The sequence below is a fragment of the Helianthus annuus genome, chromosome 2 (assembly GCF_002127325.2).
Source record: "Helianthus annuus cultivar XRQ/B chromosome 2, HanXRQr2.0-SUNRISE, whole genome shotgun sequence".
In the NCBI taxonomy this organism is placed as follows: domain Eukaryota; kingdom Viridiplantae; phylum Streptophyta; class Magnoliopsida; order Asterales; family Asteraceae; genus Helianthus; species Helianthus annuus.
Genome location: NC_035434.2, coordinates 59,883,992 through 59,906,891, shown reverse-complemented (window position 1 = coordinate 59,906,891; position 22,900 = coordinate 59,883,992). Strand labels below are relative to the sequence as shown.

Here is a 22,900-nt window from a genome sequence, read left to right as displayed (position 1 = left end):
ATTACCTCCTACTCCTTCTCGCCTTCACCTCCCGCAGCTTCATCCTCTAGATCTTCGTCGACCTTGTACGCCTTAGCCTCCTCCTTCTTCTCTCCCTTAGCCTCAGGAACCTCAGCCTGTCCTCCTAGCTTGGCCACCACTCCCTTCCACTTCCTCACATCCCAAGATTTATCCTCAAATCCTTGAGCCTTGGCCTCCTCATACATTTGGATCTTGGATTGGAAGATAGTAAGGGCTGCAGACTTTTTGGCCTCGGATTCCAACTGTTTCAACTGCTCCTGATGGGCCTTTTGCAGATCTTGACACTCCTTCTTGGTAGCTTCGAGTTCAATGCGGAGATCCTGAGAGTACTTCATCAGGTGCTCTACAACTAGCTTCATGTCAGAGACCTTCTTGACATACTGAGCTATCTTCTCATCTTGAGTAGTGAGAAGTTTGGAGAGAGCCTGCATGACATTATAAAATATAAACATAAACTAGGATTCTAAAACTAAACAAGGGTTTTAAATTCAATTTATATTTACCACACTCTGAATCAGTTGAAGCTTCTTGGTAATCTCTGTAGGATCCATGTTGTTGAAAGCTTCGAGGTCCATAGAATTAGGCCCTTTACATTTTTTGCTTGAGGTAACCTTGGAACTGAGAGGAAGGGTTCTGCCTTTAGTGGTGGGAGGAGCAGTTTTCTCTTGTTTGACCTAGGCATCTTCTTCAACAAAGCTGAGGACTCCCTCAAGGTCAGGTCAAAGTGGTCGGTGGGCTTCTGGATTCCTACACCTGTTAGGTAATGTCAGGATCCTAAGCATGCAAAATCAAAAGGAACCATTCAAAGGAAAACGATAAGGGTACCTGAAGACATGATGGACTCAGAGGCGTTGATTTTGTGAAGAGTGTACAACATTCTCCATAAAAGAGGCATTATTTGAGAATAAGAAGGCTTGGTGATGTTAAAGAACTCGTCTACAAGGGGTGGAAATGGGTAGGTGAAACCGATTGAAAAAGGGCAAAATGGGAAGCAAGTACATTTTTCCGAACAAAGATCGGCTTTAGCTTTTGGATCAATGGGTCGGATGACAATACTATTAGGAAGGATCTAAGAAGTAACAAAATGACCAATATGTTGGTCGTCAAAGGTACAAAGTTCCTCTGCAGAAGATGCTAGGATCTTCTGATCAATAAACTTTGGAGCATCCGATGACCAGAGGTTCTTTTTTGGAGATATGGTTCGTTGGAAAGAGAAAGACAGAAAAGTAAAGAGAAAGAGAAAAGAAGACTGACCTTGGTTCCTCCAACTTCTACGAATATAATGAATGAAGAGTGAATATAGGGCTATTTTTTTTATAAAAGGGATTGAAAACAATCAAATTATGAGGGTAAAAAGGTCTAGGTTTTTATCTTTAACCATACGATGAGGTTCAAAAATAGAAATTTCACAACTGTTATCCACAGCTATAAAATTAGGGGCAATTGTTTGTGGTAGAATTTTGATAGTGAGGATCTTGAGCCCTATAAGTCTATAGTAGGATCCTGATATGGTTAACATGCACCCGGATCCTTATGGGACTTAGGATCCTGAACGTTATTGTTACTAATCAATTGTTTCTGTTTTTAAAGGATATTTTGCAGGAATATCCTTATGTTAACGGTTAGTAGATAGCTTGCACCTGAATTGTCGAAGAAGTAGCTCAAGAAAACGTGTGGAAATAGAGTTGAGAGCTGCCAATGGTCACTGACTTGTTCTTCTCAGGATCCCGGAATTCTCGGAAGCTTAGTTAGGATTCATTTTTCAATTTGTACTATAAATAGACTTGATCCGATCAGTTTAAGGACACTTTTACACGCTACTTACCCCATACATTCACCCGCAAACACTCACATACTCGCTATAACACCTAGTTCAATCGATGAAGTCTCACATCAGTACTTTTTTACAAGTTTAAAATTAGCGGAGCTATGTAGTTTCCAGCTCTCGGAGTTTTTTTGTCAGAGATCATCTTCAAAAAAAAAAGATCAAGGGCTTTTTCCCCATGTCATATCTGCAGTGTTCATTGCATTTGTCTTACATTCATTTACAAATCACTTACAAACCATTTTTATAACTTAAGATTCTGATCATTTATTAAGGATCCTTGACATAAAACTAAGCATTTTATCAAGCACCTTACCTCACTTTTTCAATTGGGCTAAGTAAACTCTATTGTCAATTTTTAACCAAAACAAAAAGAGTTTTGGGTTTATTTATCTTAAGTTTTTATGTGTAAGATTCTTTTACTCAATTGATTTAGTTGTTGTAGCAAATCATGTAAAACCCGTCCTGGAACACAAGGGTCGTTTGCTAGTTTATTAATATTATCTAAAAGGTTGGTTAGGTTTACACAGCCGGTTTCAAATTTGAAATCGGCCCAAACCATTAAATGGACAAACAACCAAACCATTTGGATCTCAAATTTGCCAAAACATCCAAATTGCTTCCATCAGAATGATTTATTTAGTTTATTAATTCCATATCCATAAAGCTTGGTCCGACTAGTTAAAGTTATAAACAATATATATAATTTGACATTTGACAATGGACAATAAATTTAACACGGCTAATCATAATCATAATATTTATAATCAAACATATTATCCTTGATGTCGAGACTTATACCTTCGAGCAACCAACACATATAAAAACAAGTTAGCCACACTAATCCCCGCCACTATCGCATAATAATAATCAAGTTTACTCTCGTTAAGATCATCTTTTAACCATCCATTCTCACCTGTCCCCGTGGCCCACTGAACGATCTTAACAAGTGCGCTATTTACCCAACTCCCAACCCCGACCTCACTCAAAAACAACGCCCCGCAAACACTTTTCATACCATCTGTAGCTTCATCGTAAAAGAATTCTAATTGTCCCACATACATGAATGACTCGGCCCCACCCAATACAAAATATTGTGGGACCAACCAAAACACAGATAAACTCGAAGGGTTTGAGTGGGTCCTACGCATATGTTCGATTGCTGCAGCCGAGGCAAGAGCAAAAATAGCAAGGAACAAGCCTAGCCCCATTCGTTGTAAGGATGTAAGGCCCCGAGGGTGGTTTGTTTTCCGCTTTAGGATCGGGACCATGAACTTTTCGTAAACGGACACAGTGATAAAAGCGCTTAAAACCGCAAAAACTTGCATGGAGCCTGGCGGGATGATGAAGTTTGGGCCAAGTTGACGGTCCAAGATTTTGGATTGGGCAATGAAGAAGGTGGTCTGTTGGGCTAAGGAGAGGGAATGGGCTATGTTTGAGGCCCAAACCGGGAAGATACCTATGAAGGTTTTTAATTCTTCTACTTGTGTTATGGTGCATAGTTTCCATCGGTCGGTTATGTCAGTTAACTCGTGATCTTCTATCATTGCGGCTTTGTCCAAGAATCTGAAAAACATTATCGATTGTTAAGTTACTATATAAATAATCAAGTAAGCTATTGTCCAAAATACGGTTTAATGAAATCATGTGTTATGGTTTTACATTTTTTCACTCTATATCAGTACTGCGTAGACATGAGCTCTCAATCACTTATTTCACATTTGTGTGTAATGGTTTCACTCAGTGGCGGATCTAGAAAATCCGCCAAGCCGTAACGTTTTATAAAAAAGCCGTAGCGAAATCGTAAAAACGTCAAATTTTTCCAAAATTTACACTAATTTTACACTACCGCCGGAGCGCCAAGCCGTAGCGGAGGTTGCCCCTTCTTATATGCTAGGTCCGCCCCTAGTTTCACTTATCTCAGTCTATTAAAATAATATATATATATATATATATATGGGGCCGCTAGAATGAGAACCACCTCGAGTTGTAAGAACCGGGAGAACTACTTGATCCGGGGCGAGGTGGACCAAATTTTTTTTTTTTCAAAAACGTAGATGCACGGCATTTTTAAAAAAAAAAAATTTTGACGAATGTGTTTATAATACATGCATCTACGTTTTTGAAAAAAAAAAATTTGGTCCACCTCGCCCCGTACGGTGTGGTTCTCGCGGTTCTTACAACTCGAGGTGGTTCTCATTCTAGTGGTCCCCTATATATATATATATATATATATATATATATATATATATATATATATATATATATATAGGTAAAGAGTAAAATACAAATGCGCTTATCGTACGATACGTACGCGATCATCCCAGCCGTTCGATCAGGTGCAGATCTGGTGCGAATTCAATACATATCGCATATGAAAAAATGGTTAGCATGGGGTAGTGTGAAAATGACATGGGGTGTGTAGATGGACAATTCGCATATGGAAGATTTGAATATCGCATGTGAAAAAATGGCATGGGGTAATGTGAAAAATGGCATGGAGTGTGTAGAATCGCATGTGGAAGATTGAATATCGTATGTGAAAAAATAGCTAGCATGGGGTAATGTGAAAAATGGCATGGGGTGTGTAGAATCACATGTGGAAAATTGAATATCGCATGTGAAAAAATGGCATGAGGTAATGTAAAAAATGGCATGGGGTGTGTAGAATCGCATGTGAAAATTGAATATCGCAATGTGAAAAAATGGCTAGCATGGGGTAATGTGAAAAATGGCATGGGGTGTGTAGAATCCCATGTGGAAAATTGAATATCGCATGTGAAAAAATGGTTAGCATGGGGTAATGTGAAAAATGGCATGGGGTGTGTTGATGGAGAAAATTGCATGTGGAAGATTGAATTCGCACAGCTCGTACAGTTCGCATGGAGGTATTAAATCGCATGGGAGATGAAGATCTGACGGCTAGGGTTATCGCGTACGTAATGTACGATAAACCCTATTATACGTTAACCAGCCTCTCTCTATATATATATATATATAATTAAGTTTAAAAACAAAAGTCAAACACGTGATGATGCGGATTTTTTTATGGGTGAATCCGTCAATGCCCCATCCCTAACACTAGCTTTAGGCGAGGGTTATATGTGTTTGTATAAATACACATCATGATAACGCAACATGTTATGTATATAATTACGAAACATTAAAATCAAGTATCTAATACACAACATATTTACACAAGATATATTTATAATCACGCAACCTTATATCAATGTTATAATTATGCAACATTGGAATATTATTACGTAACCTTATATTTACCGTATATAAAATTTTTAGTGTTTCTTAATATACAAACGATGAAAAAATTCGTAAGTTTAGGGTATAAAAGTTTTTTAATCGGTGATGTATATAAAAATAATTTGATTAAAAAAACATTATTTTGAAGGGCAATTGAAAAAAAAAATAGTAAATTTGTTTTTGAGTCCCTGTGTTTTAGTGGTTTTAATCACTTGAGTCCAAAATCAAAAAGTTCGCTCTGAGTTCCTAACGACTCATTTTATAACGTTTTGAGTCCTTGTGTTTTTAGTGGTTTTAACCATTCGAGTCCAAAATCAAAATTACAGTGTTAAAAATTGGACTCGAATCGTTATAAAGTAAGCGATTAAGGACTTAGGATGTTAGACTTTTTGATTTTGGATTTAAATAGTTAAAACTATTAAAACATAGGGACTCAAAAAGTAATTTACTTTAAAAAAAACACGATATAGCTAGATTAAAACCACGAAAAATTAAACAATCAAAGCTGAGTAAATTGTCATTTTAGTTCATGAGGTTTGGTCCAAATTGTCATTTTAGTCCAAGTAGTTTTTTTTCTCCTCTGGGTCCCTGACTTTTCCATTTTCTTGCCAGATCACATTACCTAACTCAGTCTAAAAATCTGGTTATAACCAAGGGTATTTTTGGCATTTTTATATATATACACACTAAACAAGCGAGTAGTTGAACATCCATCATTTACACCCATACTAAATTGATTTATCCAAAACTCACATTATTACCAGAGTAATCTAACTAGTTTAACACAATAATTATTATAATAATCTAAAAATTAGTTGTGTAATCACATTAAAAATTATAAAAAGAAAATTATAAAAATTAGACCAAGTGTTACAGGTCAACACAATGCTACTCATAATAAGCCCAGCCCAACCCACACCAATATAAAAAAATGCTAACCTGTAATGAGGAGTATGTGAGAGCCTTCTTGCACCAAAGATATCAGATTCTTTTGTGGCAACCTCATAAAGCTTAACTTTAGGACCAACTTTAACACCTTTAAAATGATTCCTTACAGAAACCACAATCACTTGAATAAATCTGGTAAAAACACTCCCCATCGGCTTTTTATACCGATACCTTGGAAACCCGGCTGCCAAGATCACGAGCGATGCAAACATGATCCCGGTCGGTAGCCCAAACCCCCAACCATACCCTTTCTCTTGTTGTATATACACCATCAGTGTGAGTCCTAACAAAGCCCCGACTTTAATCGATAAGAAAAATAAGTTGAAAAAAGTGTATTTGTATGAGAGTTCCTTTTCGTCGTTTTCATCGTATTGGTCGGCACCAAATGTAGGGACGTTGGGTCTGACCCCACTGGTTCCGAGGGCTACTAGGCCTAAGGCAGAATAGAGGAATGCTGACTGGCCGACGGTCGCAGAAGGGCAATTTGATGTGTCAGTGTTGCAAGGAGTAGGACGTAAGGTGGATACGGTAGCCGAAACGGTTAACATTATCATTCCCTAGTTATGGAAAATGAAAACAAAAAATGCAATCAACTTATGGGACAAACCTGAAAAGAATAACTCATAGAGTAAACCGTTAAAATGTTCCTACGATTTTGTCACTTTTCCCACTTTAGTGTAAAACTCAAAACTTTTGAATCTCGCTCCTTATTTGTTGTCGTTTTCATCCAAAATCAAAATCTGATCAGATTTTCAACTAACATCTAGCTTTTTTTTTTTTTGTCTTTTTCCTCCCTTTTAATGAAGGGCAAAATGGGAAAATAAACTGGATAATCTGACCAGATTTTGCTTTTTGATGAAAATGACAATAAAATTGAAACCACAGTGCCCTAGATTCAAAAGGTTTGAATTTTGGACTAAAGTATCAAAAGTGACCAAACCTCAAGACTATTTTGGGAGTTTACTCTAACTCATATTTGTGTCAAATACACCAACCTTAGACACATTCAAAACCCTATAATCTAAACACAGCTTCTTTGATCCATTTATTTAAGCAAGTCAAATACGTTGGCAGATTGTAATCAAGGTTTACAAGTTTGACATGTTTAATTAGTGGCTTAAGCTTAAGTACATGTAATCTTGAATACAACCCTTTTATCCGAGTCGTCCCTGAGAATTGAAGTGTCTTGTACGAGCGGAAAAAAATGCCCTTATGCCTAACAAATTATATAAACTATTTTTTGAGAAAATTTCACTTTTTGTCCTTTATGTTTGTACTGAATTTTGAAACGTGCCCTTTAAAAGTTTTAGTTTCAATTTATGTCCAAAAAACACATGTTTTGTATCACTTTATGTCCTTTACACCAAACTGAGTTAAATCACTCAGTTAGGTTTATTTAATGCAAGGGTAAAATTGTCATTTCATGGGTGAGTTGAGTATTGTTGTTTAAAAACAAATAAAACCCACAACCCAACCATCTCTTTCTCTAAAAGTGCAGACTTTTTTCTCTCTCTCATTCTGTCTCTCTCTCCTAGCCATGACCATCACCACCACCACCTCACCATAACTACCCAGCCACCACCACTACTACAACCACCTCCACGCAACAACCATCACCAGCCTGCCACGACCACTACAACCACCATGACGCAACCACCACCACCACGCAACCACCACCAAGCCTGATTCAGTCATTTCCACCACTATAACCACCACCACGGAAACACCACCAGTACAACCGCCACCACACAACCTAATCCAGCCAGATCCCGTCGAAGTCGCCTGAGCTCGATCCATACTGATTCAACCAGATCCCGTCGCCGTCATCAATCCACACTTATTCGACTGTATGTTGTTTATGTTCGCCGCCGCCTGAGCTCGAGATCCCGTCGACCACTCATCGTTCTCTCTATGGGTTTTTCTGTTGGTGGTGAGTAAATATGTGGGGGTTAGGGATCTTTGTTGTGTTTGAATTTGAGGTTTTTGTTGTGTTTGAATTGGGGGTTTCGTAATTTAAATCCATATTGGGGGTTTGTTTGGGGGTTAGTAGCTTGAATCTAGATGAGAGATTGAATATGGATTTGAATCTAGCTTGGATGTTGCAGGTCTTGAGATGGTGGTGGTGGTTGAAGGATATGGGTCCGTCGCTGGGAAGAGAGAAACGAGTGGTGATTCTTGGTCACCGGAGGTAGGTGGTGATGGTGGTGACCGGAGATCTTGGTGAAGGGATTTGAAACCCTAACCTAATTGAGGAAGAAGATGAAGAAAGGGGTTATAAAGGGGCGATGAGTAAAGTAAAAACATGAAATGAGTGAGCTGAAGGCAATTCTGCAGTCCAGGTTATAAAGGGAGGGGACCGGCGGACGTTGGCCGGAAACAGCCGCTGGTGGAAAGAGGGAGCGGTTGTCAATATAAACATCCAGAGCCTCGGTCTCATTTTTATTAAAAAGAAGAGTTGATTTTTGAATATTCTGCATTTTTTAGTCAAAGATTAATGGTTTATCTTTTGTATTATTAATTAGAGTAAATTTCATTAAAATACCAATAATACCCTTGCATTAAATAAATATAACTGAGTAATTTAACTCAGTTTGGTGTAAAGGACATAAAGTGATATAAAACATGTGTTTTTTGGACATAAACTAAAACTAAAACTTTTAAAGGGCACGTTTCAAAATTCAGTGCAAACATAAAAGACAAAAAGTGAAATTTTCTCCTATTTTTTTAGAACTGCAGTTAACATTATATAAAAACGCCTTGAGGATTTATGTCCCTTATTTGTGGGTCAATGTTTGAAATTAATAATAAAACTACAACTCTACAACTATTTCTAGGAAATAATAACATGATATTAAAAACAAATTAACATAAAAAAATGAGAATGAATTACGAAATTGGAGTGGGAATAAACTAAAAGAAGTAAACAGCCATGAGAATGAATAACAAAAATAGAGTGGGAATAAATCTGGAGTGTTTAAAAAACTCGCGACTCACAGCTTGTTTGTAAACAAGCCAGCTCGGCTCAGTTTGTAAACGAGCCAAAGTCGAGCTTCGGCTCGTGAGCTCGTAAGCCGGCTCGATAAAGTTTACATCCTTATTTTTTTTGTCCCACATCGCTTAGAAGACAAAAACTAAGGGAGTATCTCCCCTATAAAAGAAGGTAAAGACAATGTACAAAGTGTGCTAACATTTTATACTTGTATATTTAGCCATTTGGTTAAATTAAATTGCAATTATGGCCCTTATTCTATGAAAATATCCATTTTTTATGGCTTTTTTAGTAGTAAATTTTGCGGTTCTTTGTTATTCGAGCTAAATCGAGCCAAGCCGAGCCGAGCTAACTCGAATTTTAATCGAGTCGAGATCGAACCTCAAATCTCAGCTTGATTTGAAATTCGAGTTCAAGCCAAGCCTCAATTCGAGCTTAGCTGGGTCAAGCTCAGCTCATTTAAAGCCCTAGAATAAAGTAGAAGCACTAGGCCAAATCTGATTTTCTTTATGGCTTATATTCTCTAAATTTAAATATGAAATGTATAAAAGAAAAGTTATAAATTTACGCCGCTAGGAAAAACAGGCCTTGGCGCGGGTGCGGCTCGCCAACCCCCAGGCCTACCCTGCCTTTTAATAAAACGAATTTAATGGTTCATCTTGAGTATAACCTATTTAATATAAGTATTAAATCATGACCACACAAAACCGAATTATTTTCTGTTAAATTAAATATTGAAGGGGTATGGTCCCAAAAAGTCGCGCAAACCTCATAACAGGTTGCACGTGAGACCATACTCCTTAGCATAACAACTTGATAATAACAGCCTCGCGCAGCTTACGTCACATTATGACTTAGCCCCGCGCGAGAAAGAGCACATAATGAACTCAGATAGCAACACTTAGTATAAAAACAATGGTATAAGTGAACACACTAACCCCGCGCGGGTTAGTTGCCACCAAACAAAATCCTCTCCATAGGAAGACGCGCTGTTACCTACAGAGGTACACAGGGTACAAGTGGCAGTAAAAAGAGCCAATGAGCGTCCAGCAGGCTCTGTTCAATCGTGCGCCACGATCTTCTGACGATAAGTACACAAGGACGCCTACATGGCACCAATCAAGAGACGGGGACAACTGTCCCACGATCTCCACTTGTCTGCTGATGACAGAAGGGACAACAAGGCCGACAACAATGACACGTGGCTCCAATCAAGGTGCGCCAGCACCGACGAGCATCTAGAAGCCACTAAGCAGTCGAGGCCAGCGAGGCAAAGAGCATATTCGTTGTTGTCCGTTTCTGGCCCAAGGCCCATCAGCCCACAACCTCTTACACCTCTCCGGCTATAAATAGAGACTTTACTTCACAGGTTAAGCATTCTATTCTCTCGGCTCTCACTCTTTACTACTTAATTACTCTCAAAGCAATCGCTTATTCTCACGCCGGAGCCCGGTTAAGAGGGAAACCCCCACATTCCCCTCTTAACGAGTAACGGTGTTCTGTTTTGCAGGTTGAGTAACCAGTCGGAGCTCAAATACCTAAAAGAAGATTAACCTCTATGAAAGGAACATAAACCCATCTAATTAATACCTTAATTAGAACCCGTGTTTCTTCATTGGCGCCCACCGATTTTTTCTATAACCACCCTCATCTTCTTTATTTGAGCCTTTGACATCTTTTCATCCTTCGACTATGACCGGTCAAGGAATCTTTCCAGAGTTCGGCTTCGGAGCCAACTCCAACACGGCCTTGGGTGAAGGAGTCCAAAACCTCCAAGCCCAAATCGAAGAGATAGGTGAAGTTGAGATCACCAACACGGGGGGTCAGCGCGGGAGCGTTACCCGTATCACACAAATGGCTACCCCAGGTAACAACGGCGAAGGACCGTCCAACCCGGTGCCACCTCAAAATGTATCTGCATTACTTGGCTTACCAGAGGGTGAAACCCCAGCCTCGTGGTATGCCAAGAACATCGCCACTATCAATGCAGCATACCAATCGCTCATCGCGCAGCAAGCAGTGTTGACGGCAGAACCGTCCTTGGTCACTCCTCCTAGTCAGGGGGTGCGCCAAATGCCACCACCAGCCAATCTTCAAGGCAGAACCAACAGGCCTCCCCTTACAAGACGTGTAAGCGTACAAGACACGCGCGATACAAGAGGGGAAACGGATAGTCACTATGAATATCCGTCGAACCTTCAACGAGGCCCTGTTCACAGCCGGCTCACGCCGCGCAACATGAACAATGAATGGGAAGAAACCGACCCATATGATCCTACATGGGAAGGTGATGAAGAGTCGTCAGTCTTCAATCGTTTACCAAAAAACCACGAGTACTATAAGCCAAGACAACACATTGGCTATACAGAAGAGGCTGAAAGAGATTTCCGCCTGGCTTACAGGCCAGCGGAAGCTGCGGAACACTCCAAGTTTATCCCGAAAATCGCACTCGCACCACTCTCACGAGAGAAGCTACCCCCAACCGTTGGGAAATTCAATGGGTTGACTGACCCAGACGACCACGTCAGAACATTCACGAGTGTGGGCTGCATGGGAGGTTGGAACATGCCCATGTGGTGCCACCTGTTCATTCAAACGCTGACCGGAGCGGCTCGCGCCTGGTTTGACAGCCTTCCGCCCGGAAAAATTAAGTCATGGACAGACTTCAAGACACAATTCTTAAGCTATTTTAGCCAACAACGTCGCTATCAGCGTGATACGGCGGAAGTAGAAGACATATGGCGAAGGGATGGTGAAGGTCTGGAGGACTTCATCACGCGTTTCAACAAAGAATGTTTAGAGATTGGCGGCGTCAGTGAGCAACTCATGCGCTGCCACTTCAAGAAGGCTATACGCTGTGATAGCCTCATTAGAACCATCACAGGCAAAGATGGGATGCCAAAAGAGTGGGATAAACTGATGGAAGCAGCAAAGATCGTCGCGCAAACCGAGGAGTCCCTTGCTGGTGGAAAGGGTTATTACTCCGAAGATCGATTTTCAAGAGCAAACGAGAGGCCGCGCGACAACAACAACAACAAGCGCAACAAGTACAAGAGTCATGACTGGAAGTCTGAGAGACCCAGAGACCGCGACGACAGGCCACGTTACAGAGAAGATGCGCGAGATACGATTGACCGAATCGGTTACAAGAAAGCAGTCAGAGACGACAACCGCGACAAACACTGGACTCCGCTCACAAAAACTCCAAAAGAGGTGTTGATGACGGAGAATGTCGATTTCAAGGCGCCGAGGCCGATGACAAACAAGAAAGGGCAAGACCCTAACTTATACTGCGATTTTCACAAAGATTCGGGGCATTTGACCGATGATTGCTACAGTTTGCGCCAGGAAATCGAAAGAGCGCTCAAAAGCGGCAAGCTAAGCCATTTAGTGAAGAATGTACGCAAGGACACCCGTCAACTCCAGCGTCATGATGAAGGCAGCCACAAAAAGGTGAGACGGCTAGAGACTCACATGGTCAACGGACCAAGATACACCGCGAGAGAAAAGGGCAAACGGCCCTACGAGCCTTCTTGGCAAGAACAGCAAGTCATATTCCCAGTAGTGCGCGGCGGTCCTCGCGCTACACGACCAGTCGTCATTACTGGTATAATTGGTCACTATGAAACAGAGTACATCTTCATCGACCCAGGAAGCACAGCCGACATCATCTACGAACAATGTTTCAATCAATTCGATGAAGAAGACAAAGCGAGACTCGAGCCAGTCGATTATCCTTTGTCCGGCTTTTGCAACGAAATGGTCTTCCCTCTCGGCCAAATCAGTTTCCCTGTCACACTATGTGACGGGAAACATTCAAGAACAACAAATGTGAACTTTATGGTAATGCCAGTGAAATCAAGGCATGATGTGCTTCTTGGAAGGGAAACACAAGGCGAACTAAACATGGTGACTTCAACACCTCATTCTGCCATAGGTTTTCCTACCAAGACAGGCGTCGCAATCATATACGCCAAGAAAGAAGTGATGTCAACTGAAGAGCTGCGCCCAACAAAAGCGGCGAAGGTCTCTACGACCGAGCCAGAAAAATGGGTCCTAAACCGCAAATACCCAGAGCAGACAGTGACAATTGGCCACGCCATTTCGTCAGACATCAGAAAACATTTAAAGCAACTGCTGTTCCGCAACATGGATATTTTTGCTTGGACCCCGTCAGATATGACCGGCGTCCCGCGCAACATAACCGAACATTGCTTAAACACGTACCCTTCTGTAGAACCAAAAGCCCAGCGAAGGCGCAGCCTAGGCGCGGATAAGACAAAAGCGATGAATGAGCAAGTATGTGAGCTGCTCAAGGCTGGAATCCTGAGAGAGGTAAGATACCAAAGCTGGGTCGCGAACCCTGTGATGGTAGAAAAATCAACTGGCGGATGGCGCATGTGCGTTGATTACACTGATCTCAACAAGGCGTGCCCAAAGGATTGCTATTCCTTGCCTGAGATCGATAAAAAAATTGATTCTCTCGCGCCATACCGATGGAAGTGCTTTCTGGATTGCTATAAAGGATACCATCAAGTGCAGATGAAGCTAGAAGATGAAGACAAGACAGCCTTCAGGACTGATCTTGGAATATTCTGCTACACCAAAATGCCTTTTGGTTTAAAGAATGCAGGCGCGACCTATCAACGCTTGATGGACAAAACCTTCGCAGGTGACATCGGAAAGCACATTGAGGTTTACATCGATGATCTAGTGGTGAAAAGTCCCGAAGAGGACCAAATGTTAAAAGACATCGAAAAAACGTTCAACTCATTGCGCAGCGTAAATATGAAACTAAACCCAGCCAAGTGTTCCTTTGGCATGGAAGAAGGGAAGTTTCTGGGCTTCATTGTCACAAACGGCGGTTTCAAGGTGAACCCAGAGAAGGTACAAGCTATAGAACGAATGCCCTCGCCAAGGAACATCAAGGAAATGCAACGACTAGCCGGCCGGCTGGCCGCGCTAAATCGATTTCTTTCCAATCACGCCGCAAAGTCGTATCCCTTCATTAGCACGTTGCGCAACTGTGTGAAGAAGCAAGAGTTCAAATGGACCCCGGAAGCCGAAACAGCTTTTCAACAAATGAAAGCGTGTCTGATCGAACTCCCTACGCTGACGGCACCGTTTGAAAAAGAGCCCCTTGTGCTGTACTTGTCCTCCTCGGATAAGGCAGTAGGGTCAGTATTGTTGGTAGACAGGAACGGCGTGCAAACCCCGATCTATTACGTCAGCAGGATACTCACAGACCCAGAAACAAGATATTCCACAATGGAAAAGCTGGTTCTTGCGCTACTACACGCCTCCCGAAGATTGCGCCGATACTTCACAGGCCATGTGATAACTGTGCTTACCAATTTCCACATTGGCACTATACTTCAGAAGCCTGAGACATCAGGCAGATTGGCAAAATGGGCCATTGAACTGGGCGGCCATAACATCTTGTATAGGCCGCGCCCAGCCATTAAGGGGCAGGTCCTCGCCGACTTCATCACAGAAGTGCCGGCTGATAAAATCAAGGAGTGTGAGATGGTAGAGACGCCCAAGGAAAACACAGCAGAGGAGATTTGGATGCTTTACACTGACGGGGCATCAAATGAAGATGGCGCGGGAGCAGGTTTACGTCTAGTGAGCCCAGAAAAGCACGAGTTTACTTACGCCATTAAGCTCGACTTCAAGAACACCAACAATGAAGCTGAGTATGAGGCTTTTCTGGCAGGCTTACGCCTCGCCATCAAGATGGGAGCAAAAAACTTGCGCGCACATGTGGATTCACTCCTGATAGCCAGTCAAGTAAATGGCATATACGACGCGAAGGGTGAAGTCATGGCTTTATATCTGGAACAAGCGAAAGAATTGCTCCAACAATTCAAAACCCACGAAGTCATACATATCAATCGCTCAGAAAACAAGCCCGCAGATGCCCTGAGCAAGCTCGCCTCGACCTCCTTTCAACATCTAGCCAAGGATGTAAGGATAGAGGTACTCAAAAACCCATCGGTTTTACTGCGCCAAGTTAACGTAATCGAAACAGGGCAGACATCATGGATGACCCCTATCATCCAATACTTGGGAGAGGGGGTGCTTCCTGAGAACAAAGCGGAAGCAAGAAAGATCCAAAACAAAGCCCTACAGTACGAAATGAACAACGGTATCTTGTACCGAAAATCCTTCTTGGGACCACTACTGCGCTGTGTGGACCCCCAGGACGCGAATTATTTGATAAGGGAAATCCACGAAGGGATTTGCGGCATCCACTCCGGACCAAGGATGGTCGTCGCGAAGATCATGAGCGCCGGTTACTACTGGCCGGGTATGCATGTTGACGCAATGAAGGAGATCCGCAAGTGTGACTCTTGCCAGAGGCACGCTCCAAAAACGTTGCGGCCTAAAAATGATCTTATCCCCGTGTCCACCGCATGGCCCTTTCAGCAATGGGGAATTGACATGGTAGGACCCTTCCCGGATGCCCCCGGCGCCGTAAAGTTCATCATAGTAGCTGTCGACTACTTCACGAAGTGGGTAGAAGCCAAAGCCCTTGCATCCACCACAGCCATGATTGTGCGCAAGTTCATATGGGAGCACATCATATGCAGATTCGGCCTCCCGCTCAAGATCGTGACAGACAACGGCACCAACTTCGCGTCAGACGATCTTAAGAACTGGATGAAGGAGATGAACATTGAACACACTTTCACCTCCGTTGCGCACCCACAAGGCAACGGACAAGTGGAAAGTGTGAACAAATGCATCGTCGAAGGGATAAAGGCCAGATTAGGAACAAGGCGGCGCGGATGGGTCGATGAGCTCCCAAGCATTTTATGGGCTCATCGGACCATGCCAAAGACAAGTACCGGCGAAACCCCTTTCAGCCTAGTCTATGGCTCAGAGGCGGTAATCCCGGCAGAGATTGGCTTGCCCTCGCCGCGAATGACCACGGTCAACACGGTTGACAATGAAGCAGAAAGGCGTCTAGACTTAGACTTGTTAGAAGAACGGCGTGAAATCGCAAGAATCAGAGAGGCCAAATACAAAACCCAGCTGGAAAGGTACTACAACACAAGGGTTCGCATTTGTACCTTCAATCCAGGGGAGTACGTCTTTCGCGACAACGAAGCGTCAAATGCGGAACGCCCAGGGAAATTGGCACCTAAATGGGAAGGCCCATATCTGATTCATGAGGTCCTAGGCAAAGGGGCCTACAAATTGCGCACCTTAGATGGCCACATCTTACCAAGAACTTGGAATGCGCAACAATTGCGCAAATGCTATATGTAACCTTTTCGGCCTCGCGCCATTTTTCAATTTCGCCACGCCGGCTACGAGCCATTGGCATATATGTATGAAGGCCTAAGAGCCAACTTCTGATTTGAATGAAAACATATGACATGTTCTATTACATTGTTTTTTCGTTACAAATGCATGTTAAACTTCTGATTAGCGCGAAAACACTCCAGCATTTTGAGATGGTTCAAAACCACCTCCAAGGTCCTCCGCAAACAAAGCGCGAGACCGGGTGGCCACCTTATGCTTAGAAAACGCTTCCATTTATTCGAGCTAATTTAACCTAAGTTTTTACAGCAATGCAATAATTGCAACAGAAAAAACGAAGACATTTCATTGTCATTAAAACTGCGCAAAAGCGCATCACTTACAATCAAGTCAGAAACAAAGGCACAAACGCCTATCAACAAACTAACAACCTACTCTATTTGTCTTCTTTCTTCTCACCATCATCATCTTCGTTCCCCTCACCATCGTCGCCATCGTCATCACCTCCGCCATCATCACCAGCTGCTTCCTCATCAGATGATTCAACAGTAATCGGTGGATCAAGGATCGCCTTGAGGCGCTGACACCAATCATCCTTTTTTAAGGCACTAACAACCAAGTCCATGATGGGCAAGGAGAGGTTGTCATATGAGTTCTCAGCACTGGCCAGCGCAGCATCAGCTTGTTCCGTCACTGAGCAATGACTTGTATCGAATTCTTGTCCCAGCATTCGCTCAACGTGATCAGCACACTCCAGGTAACCTCCTCGATGACCAACTGCACGCGCCGCATCCGTAAGAGCAGCAACAGCGCGATCTAGCTCGCCGGCGTTCAAGATGGAATTGGCAACCTTCATCAAAAGAGGAGCATTAAGAATAAACTCTTCAACATGTTAAAGAAAAAGGTAAGGCAAAAAGGACTTACCAGCACTATTCCCCGAGTGCGCATCCATTCTGCTTCAGAAACAAGCGTGTCCACAATGCCTTGGGCCTCAGAATAATTTGTCTGAGCCACGTTAAGCGCCGCAGTGCTGACAGCACGCGCCTCCTCAGCATCGATGGCCTTGACCTTCTCTGCCTCAAGGTCGATCTCCAGGGACTCACATCTGTCGATTTGTTCATCCAAGCGACGTTTGAGCTCCGCAATCTCAACGTCCTTGGCCTGGAGATCTTTGTCCTTGGTGGACAGCTGAACCTTAGCTTCAGACAACTCAACCTGGAAGTCGGCAAATGACTTAGAAATTTTATAAACAACAAAGGAGAAAACGAAAGGAAAATCAACTAACCTCCATCTGTTGTTTAGCGGCTGTCTCAACCTGCGCTTCCTCCACCTTCGATGTCAGCTCCGCTATCTTAGCCTCAAGACCAACAATTTTTTGTCGAGCCGCATAGGCGCGCTCGTTGTCCTGGGCGCAGATGCGCTTGAACTCGGCCTTCTCCTTGGCCAGTTGCTCTTCCACATTATGAAGTTTCTTTTGCAGGCCCTCGCGACCCCACTCTTCAGCTTTCCTATCAGCCTCAAACTTGGCTTTCTCCTCATCAAATGTGGCCTTAGCCTTCTCAAATTCACCAACACGTTTTAGCACACGTTCTCGGTAAGCCTCCCAGTCGGCGCGCTCTCTGACCATTGTTCGCCATTCACGAACTATCTGATGGTTAGCAGATCGAGCGTTGGCCTCGGCAAGAATGTAAGTGCGGTACAACATTTCATGCGGCTTCGCCTTTTGACGGTTAACTTCGCCAGGAGTGAATTGGTTCAAGTACCAATCGCGAGAAGGACCAAATTCAACAAACGTATCCTTCTGCCTTAAGCTCCAAGGGGCTTGATGAGGAGCATCACCACGTTCCTCTTCAGTATAAGTTTTATAATATATATCCCCGACGGTATCCTTCGCACCTATCACATTGGGGTTATAGCCCCCAGCTCCTCCAGAGCTTGCACCACTAGACACATAGCGCCCTAACCCCTTAGAAGTAACAATCGGCGCAGCAGGGGGAGGTTTTGGGACACCAGACTGCCCTTGAACAGAAGACTGATCGGCAGCTCTTTCTTTCCTCGCCTCTTCCGCCTTCCTCTGCCTATCCGCCTCCTCCCTCAGCTTTCTCTCCTCTTCCGCTTTCCTCTTCCTCTCCGCCTCCAGCTTTCTCTCCTCCTCCTCCTTCCTCTTTTTCTCTTCCTCTTCTTTGCGCTTTAACTCTTCAGCCTTCTTCTGCGCAGCAATCCTACTCTCTTCTTTCCTCCGATCCTCTTCTGCCTTTCGCTGCGCTTCAGCAGTTTTCGCAGCATCACGCGCAGCAGAATCGGAAGGTTCAGTGGCAACCTTAGGTCTTTTCGTGCTGGGTTCAACAAACTTAACCCCCTTTTCAGGGGTCTTCTTCTTGATCTCTACAAGAATAAAGCAAACGCACTTGAGCAAAAAAGAGGTTAAATTATAAAGAAGGGAGATAAGAGCATACCAGGAGAAAACTGGTATAACGAGCGCAACTTGCTCTTCTTCCCAACAACGGGAATAACAACTGAAACAGGCGCAGAGGCCATACCAGTTGTCGCCTCGCTTCTACCCCTCTTTCTTCCAATCAACGGGGCAGTCTCTTCTTCCTCTTCTTCTTCATCCTCAGGTTGAGATGGAGTTGCGTCAGCATCCGGGTTACGAGAACCCGCGCTCCCAGAGCCCTTTGACCCACCAGCGCCAGTCTTTCCCATAGCTGCATATGATAAACCTTCATAAGAGTCACTGATTATCACGTAATCGTCTAAGTCACGTTGCCGGAGGCGAAGCGTACCTTTGACAGCAGCAGTAGTTGCGCGACTGGCGCCAGGACCCTTGCTGGTCACTTCAACATCCGCCTTCTTTTTCTTCTTCGAAGGTTTCTTCTTCTTCTCCTCTGGGTCAACCCCCAGATCGCGCAACACACCTGCAAAGATTTTAGGCAACGAACTTAACTCGCCATTCGAAGACCCTACTGACTCCTCGCTGGAAAGATAGAAAGTCTCTTTCCCAGCAGAAGTCACAGAGCGCAATGGACGAGGTTTAGGATAGTGCGCACCTTCAGTTGCATCCGGCGGCGAGGCGAAGGCGTCAGCAGCAGGAAACATGAAGTTCCCCTTTATCTGGTCATACCAGCCTTCCTCATCATCGCGCAGAGGGCGAACGCCCATGGAGCCACCAAAGGCTGGGAAGGCAGCCTGATAGAGTTGCGTCTCTACACAACAAAAACAAAGTATAAGAAACCAGTTAAGTGAATGTACTCGGAAACAAAACAAAAAGGGGGAAAGTATCTAACCTTGATCCCCGATCTTCAAGACCGGGAGTTCCCTGCTACTAGGTGACCACTGGTCACTCATCTTGGCAGCAACCAGAACATTCTCCCCAAATACCCGGTTAGGGGTTGCGGTAAGCCGCTGATACCACTGAGCAGACTTCGGTATAGGAAGGTCCTCCTTTGGTATAACCTCGGTCCATTCCCTAAACGGCATAGCTATTGGCAAGACTTCCTCCCGGATGAAGAAGAACTTGGGTTTCCAGTCATGGAAACTCTTGGGAGGATTCAACAAAATCTTCTTAGCCGTACCACGGCTAGCAAAAGAAAAGAACCCCATTGTTCTTTGCAGTTGATAGAAGACACGAAACTTATTCACCGTCGGCTCAATGCCGTGGGATTGACACAAGAACTCAAAGTGCCTCACCCTCACCATCCCAGGTGGGCTTAACTGTGAGATATGAAACTTGTAGTAGGACAATATGCTACCAAAGAAGTTAGTCGCCGGCAGCCGGAAGTTTCCTTGAAGGAAGAAGTCTTCGAACAAAGTAATGTAACCGGGTGGGGCATCAGCCGCGGTCTGACCCTGAGCAGGGTACCGGGCATCCCACTCCGGTGGAAACCTAAAACTTCGAACGATCTGTTCGAATAAACCTAAGTCCCATCTCAGGACTGGGACTGGCCCCTCCTCACTAGCAGGAGCTTCTTGATGTTCTTCGCTCATGTTTCAAGAAAAAGCTGGAAAAAACTTGAAGAAAGTTTGAAGATTTGAAGAAAGTTTGAAGAAGATGAAGAACAATATGAAGACTCAAAGAGAAAAAGGGAGAAGAAACGAAGAGAAAGTGAATCTCTCACCTTTCTCTTCGGATATATATACCCATCGCATTTAATGCGATGGGTAACCGTGCCGCACTCGCCGCAGGGGCAACCAACGAGAGGTTGCCACGTCAAGCGGAAAAGCAGGGACGACGGTTACCACGCGCGCGTGGCATCCACTCTCCTGACATGAAGTGCAACCGCCGCAGGCGGCATGATGACATCCGTGCCAGGGGTCAACTCAAGCGTCGCTCTCAGCGACTTATCTCACCAACCTGTCAGAGGTTCAAATTTCGAAGTTTCCCGCCATAAAACGTGCAAGTAACTTCATGCAGAAGTCACAAGAGTCGCGCCAGATATACGTAAACTGCTAACACCTCGCGCGATTAAAAGGACAACTTCCCCTTCTCTTATTTTTATCAAGTCCAGAGCTCCAACCACTTGCGTTGCGCATGGTGCAGCACTGGACTGGGGGGACTTGAAGGGGTATGGTCCCAAAAAGTCGCGCAAACCTCATAACAGGTTGCACGTGAGACCATACTCCTTAGCATAACAACTTGATAATAACAGCCTCGCGCAGCTTACGTCACATTATGACTTAGCCCCGCGCGAGAAAGAGCACATAATGAACTCAGATAGCAACACTTAGTATAAAAACAATGGTATAAGTGAACACACTAACCCCGCGCGGGTTAGTTGCCACCAAACAAAATCCTCTCCATAGGAAGACGCGCTGTTACCTACAGAGGTACACAGGGTACAAGTGGCAGTAAAAAGAGCCAATGAGCGTCCAGCAGGCTCTGTTCAATCGTGCGCCACGATCTTCTGACGATAAGTACACAAGGACGCCTACATGGCACCAATCAAGAGACGGGGACAACTGTCCCACGATCTCCACTTGTCTGCTGATGACAGAAGGGACAACAAGGCCGACAACAATGACACGTGGCTCCAATCAAGGTGCGCCAGCACCGACGAGCATCTAGAAGCCACTAAGCAGTCGAGGCCAGCGAGGCAAAGAGCATATTCGTTGTTGTCCGTTTCTGGCCCAAGGCCCATCAGCCCACAACCTCTTACACCTCTCCGGCTATAAATAGAGACTTTACTTCACAGGTTAAGCATTCTATTCTCTCGGCTCTCACTCTTTACTACTTAATTACTCTCAAAGCAATCGCTTATTCTCACGCCGGAGCCCGGTTAAGAGGGAAACCCCCACATTCCCCTCTTAACGAGTAACGGTGTTCTGTTTTGCAGGTTGAGTAACCAGTCGGAGCTCAAATACCTAAAAGAAGATTAACCTCTATGAAAGGAACATAAACCCATCTAATTAATACCTTAATTAGAACCCGTGTTTCTTCAAATATAAAAATTTATATTAAATGACAAATTTATCCTTGTATAATAGAAGAAATACATGACAAACCTTGACGTAGTTTATGTTCTATATGTATTAAAAGGGTAAAATAGTAAGACAAACCCTAAACGTAAAAATGATTTATGTAATTAATGAAGATTTTGTGAGAAAATTAAGAAGTTGATATATTTTTTTGAGAAAATTAAGAAGTCGATATATATAACAAAAGGACAAAATTTATAATTTACTCTTAAAACTAAATATCAAAATCAAAATCTAGTACGGTCGTATGTCACTAAATACTCAAACCTTAAGCCATTCTTTGTGAGTAGTTGATATGGAAACAACGGAAGCATTTACATGAGTACTCTTAATCTATTGGTAGTTTCATCCAAAATAATTTTTTTTGCTAAATTGCTCTTCATGTTTGGTTTTTGTGTTAAATTGCCCTTCATGCTAAGTAGTTAATGCGGTAAAATATCGGATATTGGTCAAGGACCGATATTTGAGATATCGGTTATCGCGGTGGGATATCGGTGAGATATCGGTAATTTTAATATCATGCTAAATTTATATATATAGCAATTTAACACTAACAATTGTAACAAGTAAGAACTGACTAAGACTTAAAACACTGACATTTAACAGTAACAACTAACAATTAAGACTTAAAACACTAATAGCATCAATAAGAAGAAAAATGAACAGTATAAATAAGAAGAATGGTAATGATGTTGGGAAATCGGTGATTTATCAATCAAATATTGGTCCTATATCGGTCAAATATCGGACAATATCGCTGATATTATCGGTACTGATATTCTGACCAATATTTTGTACCGCGATCTCGGCAGGGGACCGATAACCGATATATGACTGATATATCGGTTGATATATCGGGATATTAACTACATAGCCTTCATGTTTGGTTTGTTTTACCAAATAAACCCAAATTGCTCTTCATGTTTGGTTTTTGTGTCAAATTGCCCTTCATGTTTGGTTTGTTTCACCAAATAAACCCAGTTAACAAATTGGATGAAAATGGCAAAAACTGCCAAATGTAAAGGGCAATATGGCACAAAAAACTCATTTTGGTTGAAACTGGTAAATAGACCCAAATCTCAGGGACGATTTTGGTAATTTACTCTTATAAAACT

General features: G+C 43.2%; 3 protein-coding genes across 3 annotated transcripts; all 3 read right to left on the bottom strand.

Moving 5' to 3' along the window:
- Positions 1–2,622: 2,622 nt before the first annotated feature.
- LOC110914367 (protein NRT1/ PTR FAMILY 8.3) lies at positions 2,623–6,680 on the bottom strand. Its single transcript, XM_035981092.1, has 3 exons — positions 6,663–6,680; positions 6,047–6,612; positions 2,623–3,412 (listed from the first exon to the last, which is right to left on the bottom strand). Exons 1-3 carry the CDS (start codon positions 6,678–6,680, stop codon positions 2,623–2,625), a joined length of 1,374 nt encoding a protein of 457 aa, XP_035836985.1.
- A 9,765-nt stretch (positions 6,681–16,445) lies between these two features.
- On the bottom strand, positions 16,446–19,419 carry LOC110914356 (centrosomal protein of 63 kDa-like). Its single transcript, XM_035984117.1, has 3 exons — positions 17,599–19,419; positions 17,238–17,528; positions 16,446–17,163 (listed from the first exon to the last, which is right to left on the bottom strand). Exons 1-3 carry the CDS (start codon positions 18,016–18,018, stop codon positions 16,750–16,752), a joined length of 1,125 nt encoding a protein of 374 aa, XP_035840010.1. The 5' UTR covers positions 18,019–19,419; the 3' UTR covers positions 16,446–16,749.
- On the bottom strand, positions 18,020–21,190 carry LOC118479347. Its single transcript, XM_035981090.1, has 6 exons — positions 19,598–21,190; positions 19,361–19,516; positions 19,097–19,228; positions 18,770–19,018; positions 18,093–18,698; positions 18,020–18,033 (listed from the first exon to the last, which is right to left on the bottom strand). Exons 1-6 carry the CDS (start codon positions 20,295–20,297, stop codon positions 18,020–18,022), a joined length of 1,857 nt encoding a protein of 618 aa, XP_035836983.1. The 5' UTR covers positions 20,298–21,190.
- Positions 21,191–22,900: the final 1,710 nt, after the last annotated feature.

What these genes read in the sequence shown, in the direction of transcription:
- LOC110914356 (XM_035984117.1), bottom strand. Translation starts at nt 18,018, where the DNA reads ATGTTGTACCGCACTTACATTCTTGCCGAGGCCAACGCTCGATCTGCT. An exon ending in CCGCTAAACAACAGATGGAG is followed by an intron (nt 17,529 to 17,598) that starts GTTAGTTGATTT and finishes GCCGACTTCCAG; the next exon opens with GTTGAGTTGTCTGAAGCTAA. An exon ending in GCACTCGGGGAATAGTGCTG is followed by an intron (nt 17,164 to 17,237) that starts GTAAGTCCTTTT and finishes CTTTTGATGAAG; the next exon opens with GTTGCCAATTCCATCTTGAA.
- LOC118479347 (XM_035981090.1), bottom strand. Translation starts at nt 20,297, where the DNA reads ATGAGCGAAGAACATCAAGAAGCTCCTGCTAGTGAGGAGGGGCCAGTC. An exon ending in CTTGAAGATCGGGGATCAAG is followed by an intron (nt 19,517 to 19,597) that starts GTTAGATACTTT and finishes TTTGTTGTGTAG; the next exon opens with AGACGCAACTCTATCAGGCT. An exon ending in GTTATACCAGTTTTCTCCTG is followed by an intron (nt 18,699 to 18,769) that starts GTATGCTCTTAT and finishes TTATTCTTGTAG; the next exon opens with AGATCAAGAAGAAGACCCCT.
- LOC110914367 (XM_035981092.1), bottom strand. An exon ending in TCACATACTCCTCATTACAG is followed by an intron (nt 3,413 to 6,046) that starts GTTAGCATTTTT and finishes AATGTTTTTCAG; the next exon opens with ATTCTTGGACAAAGCCGCAA.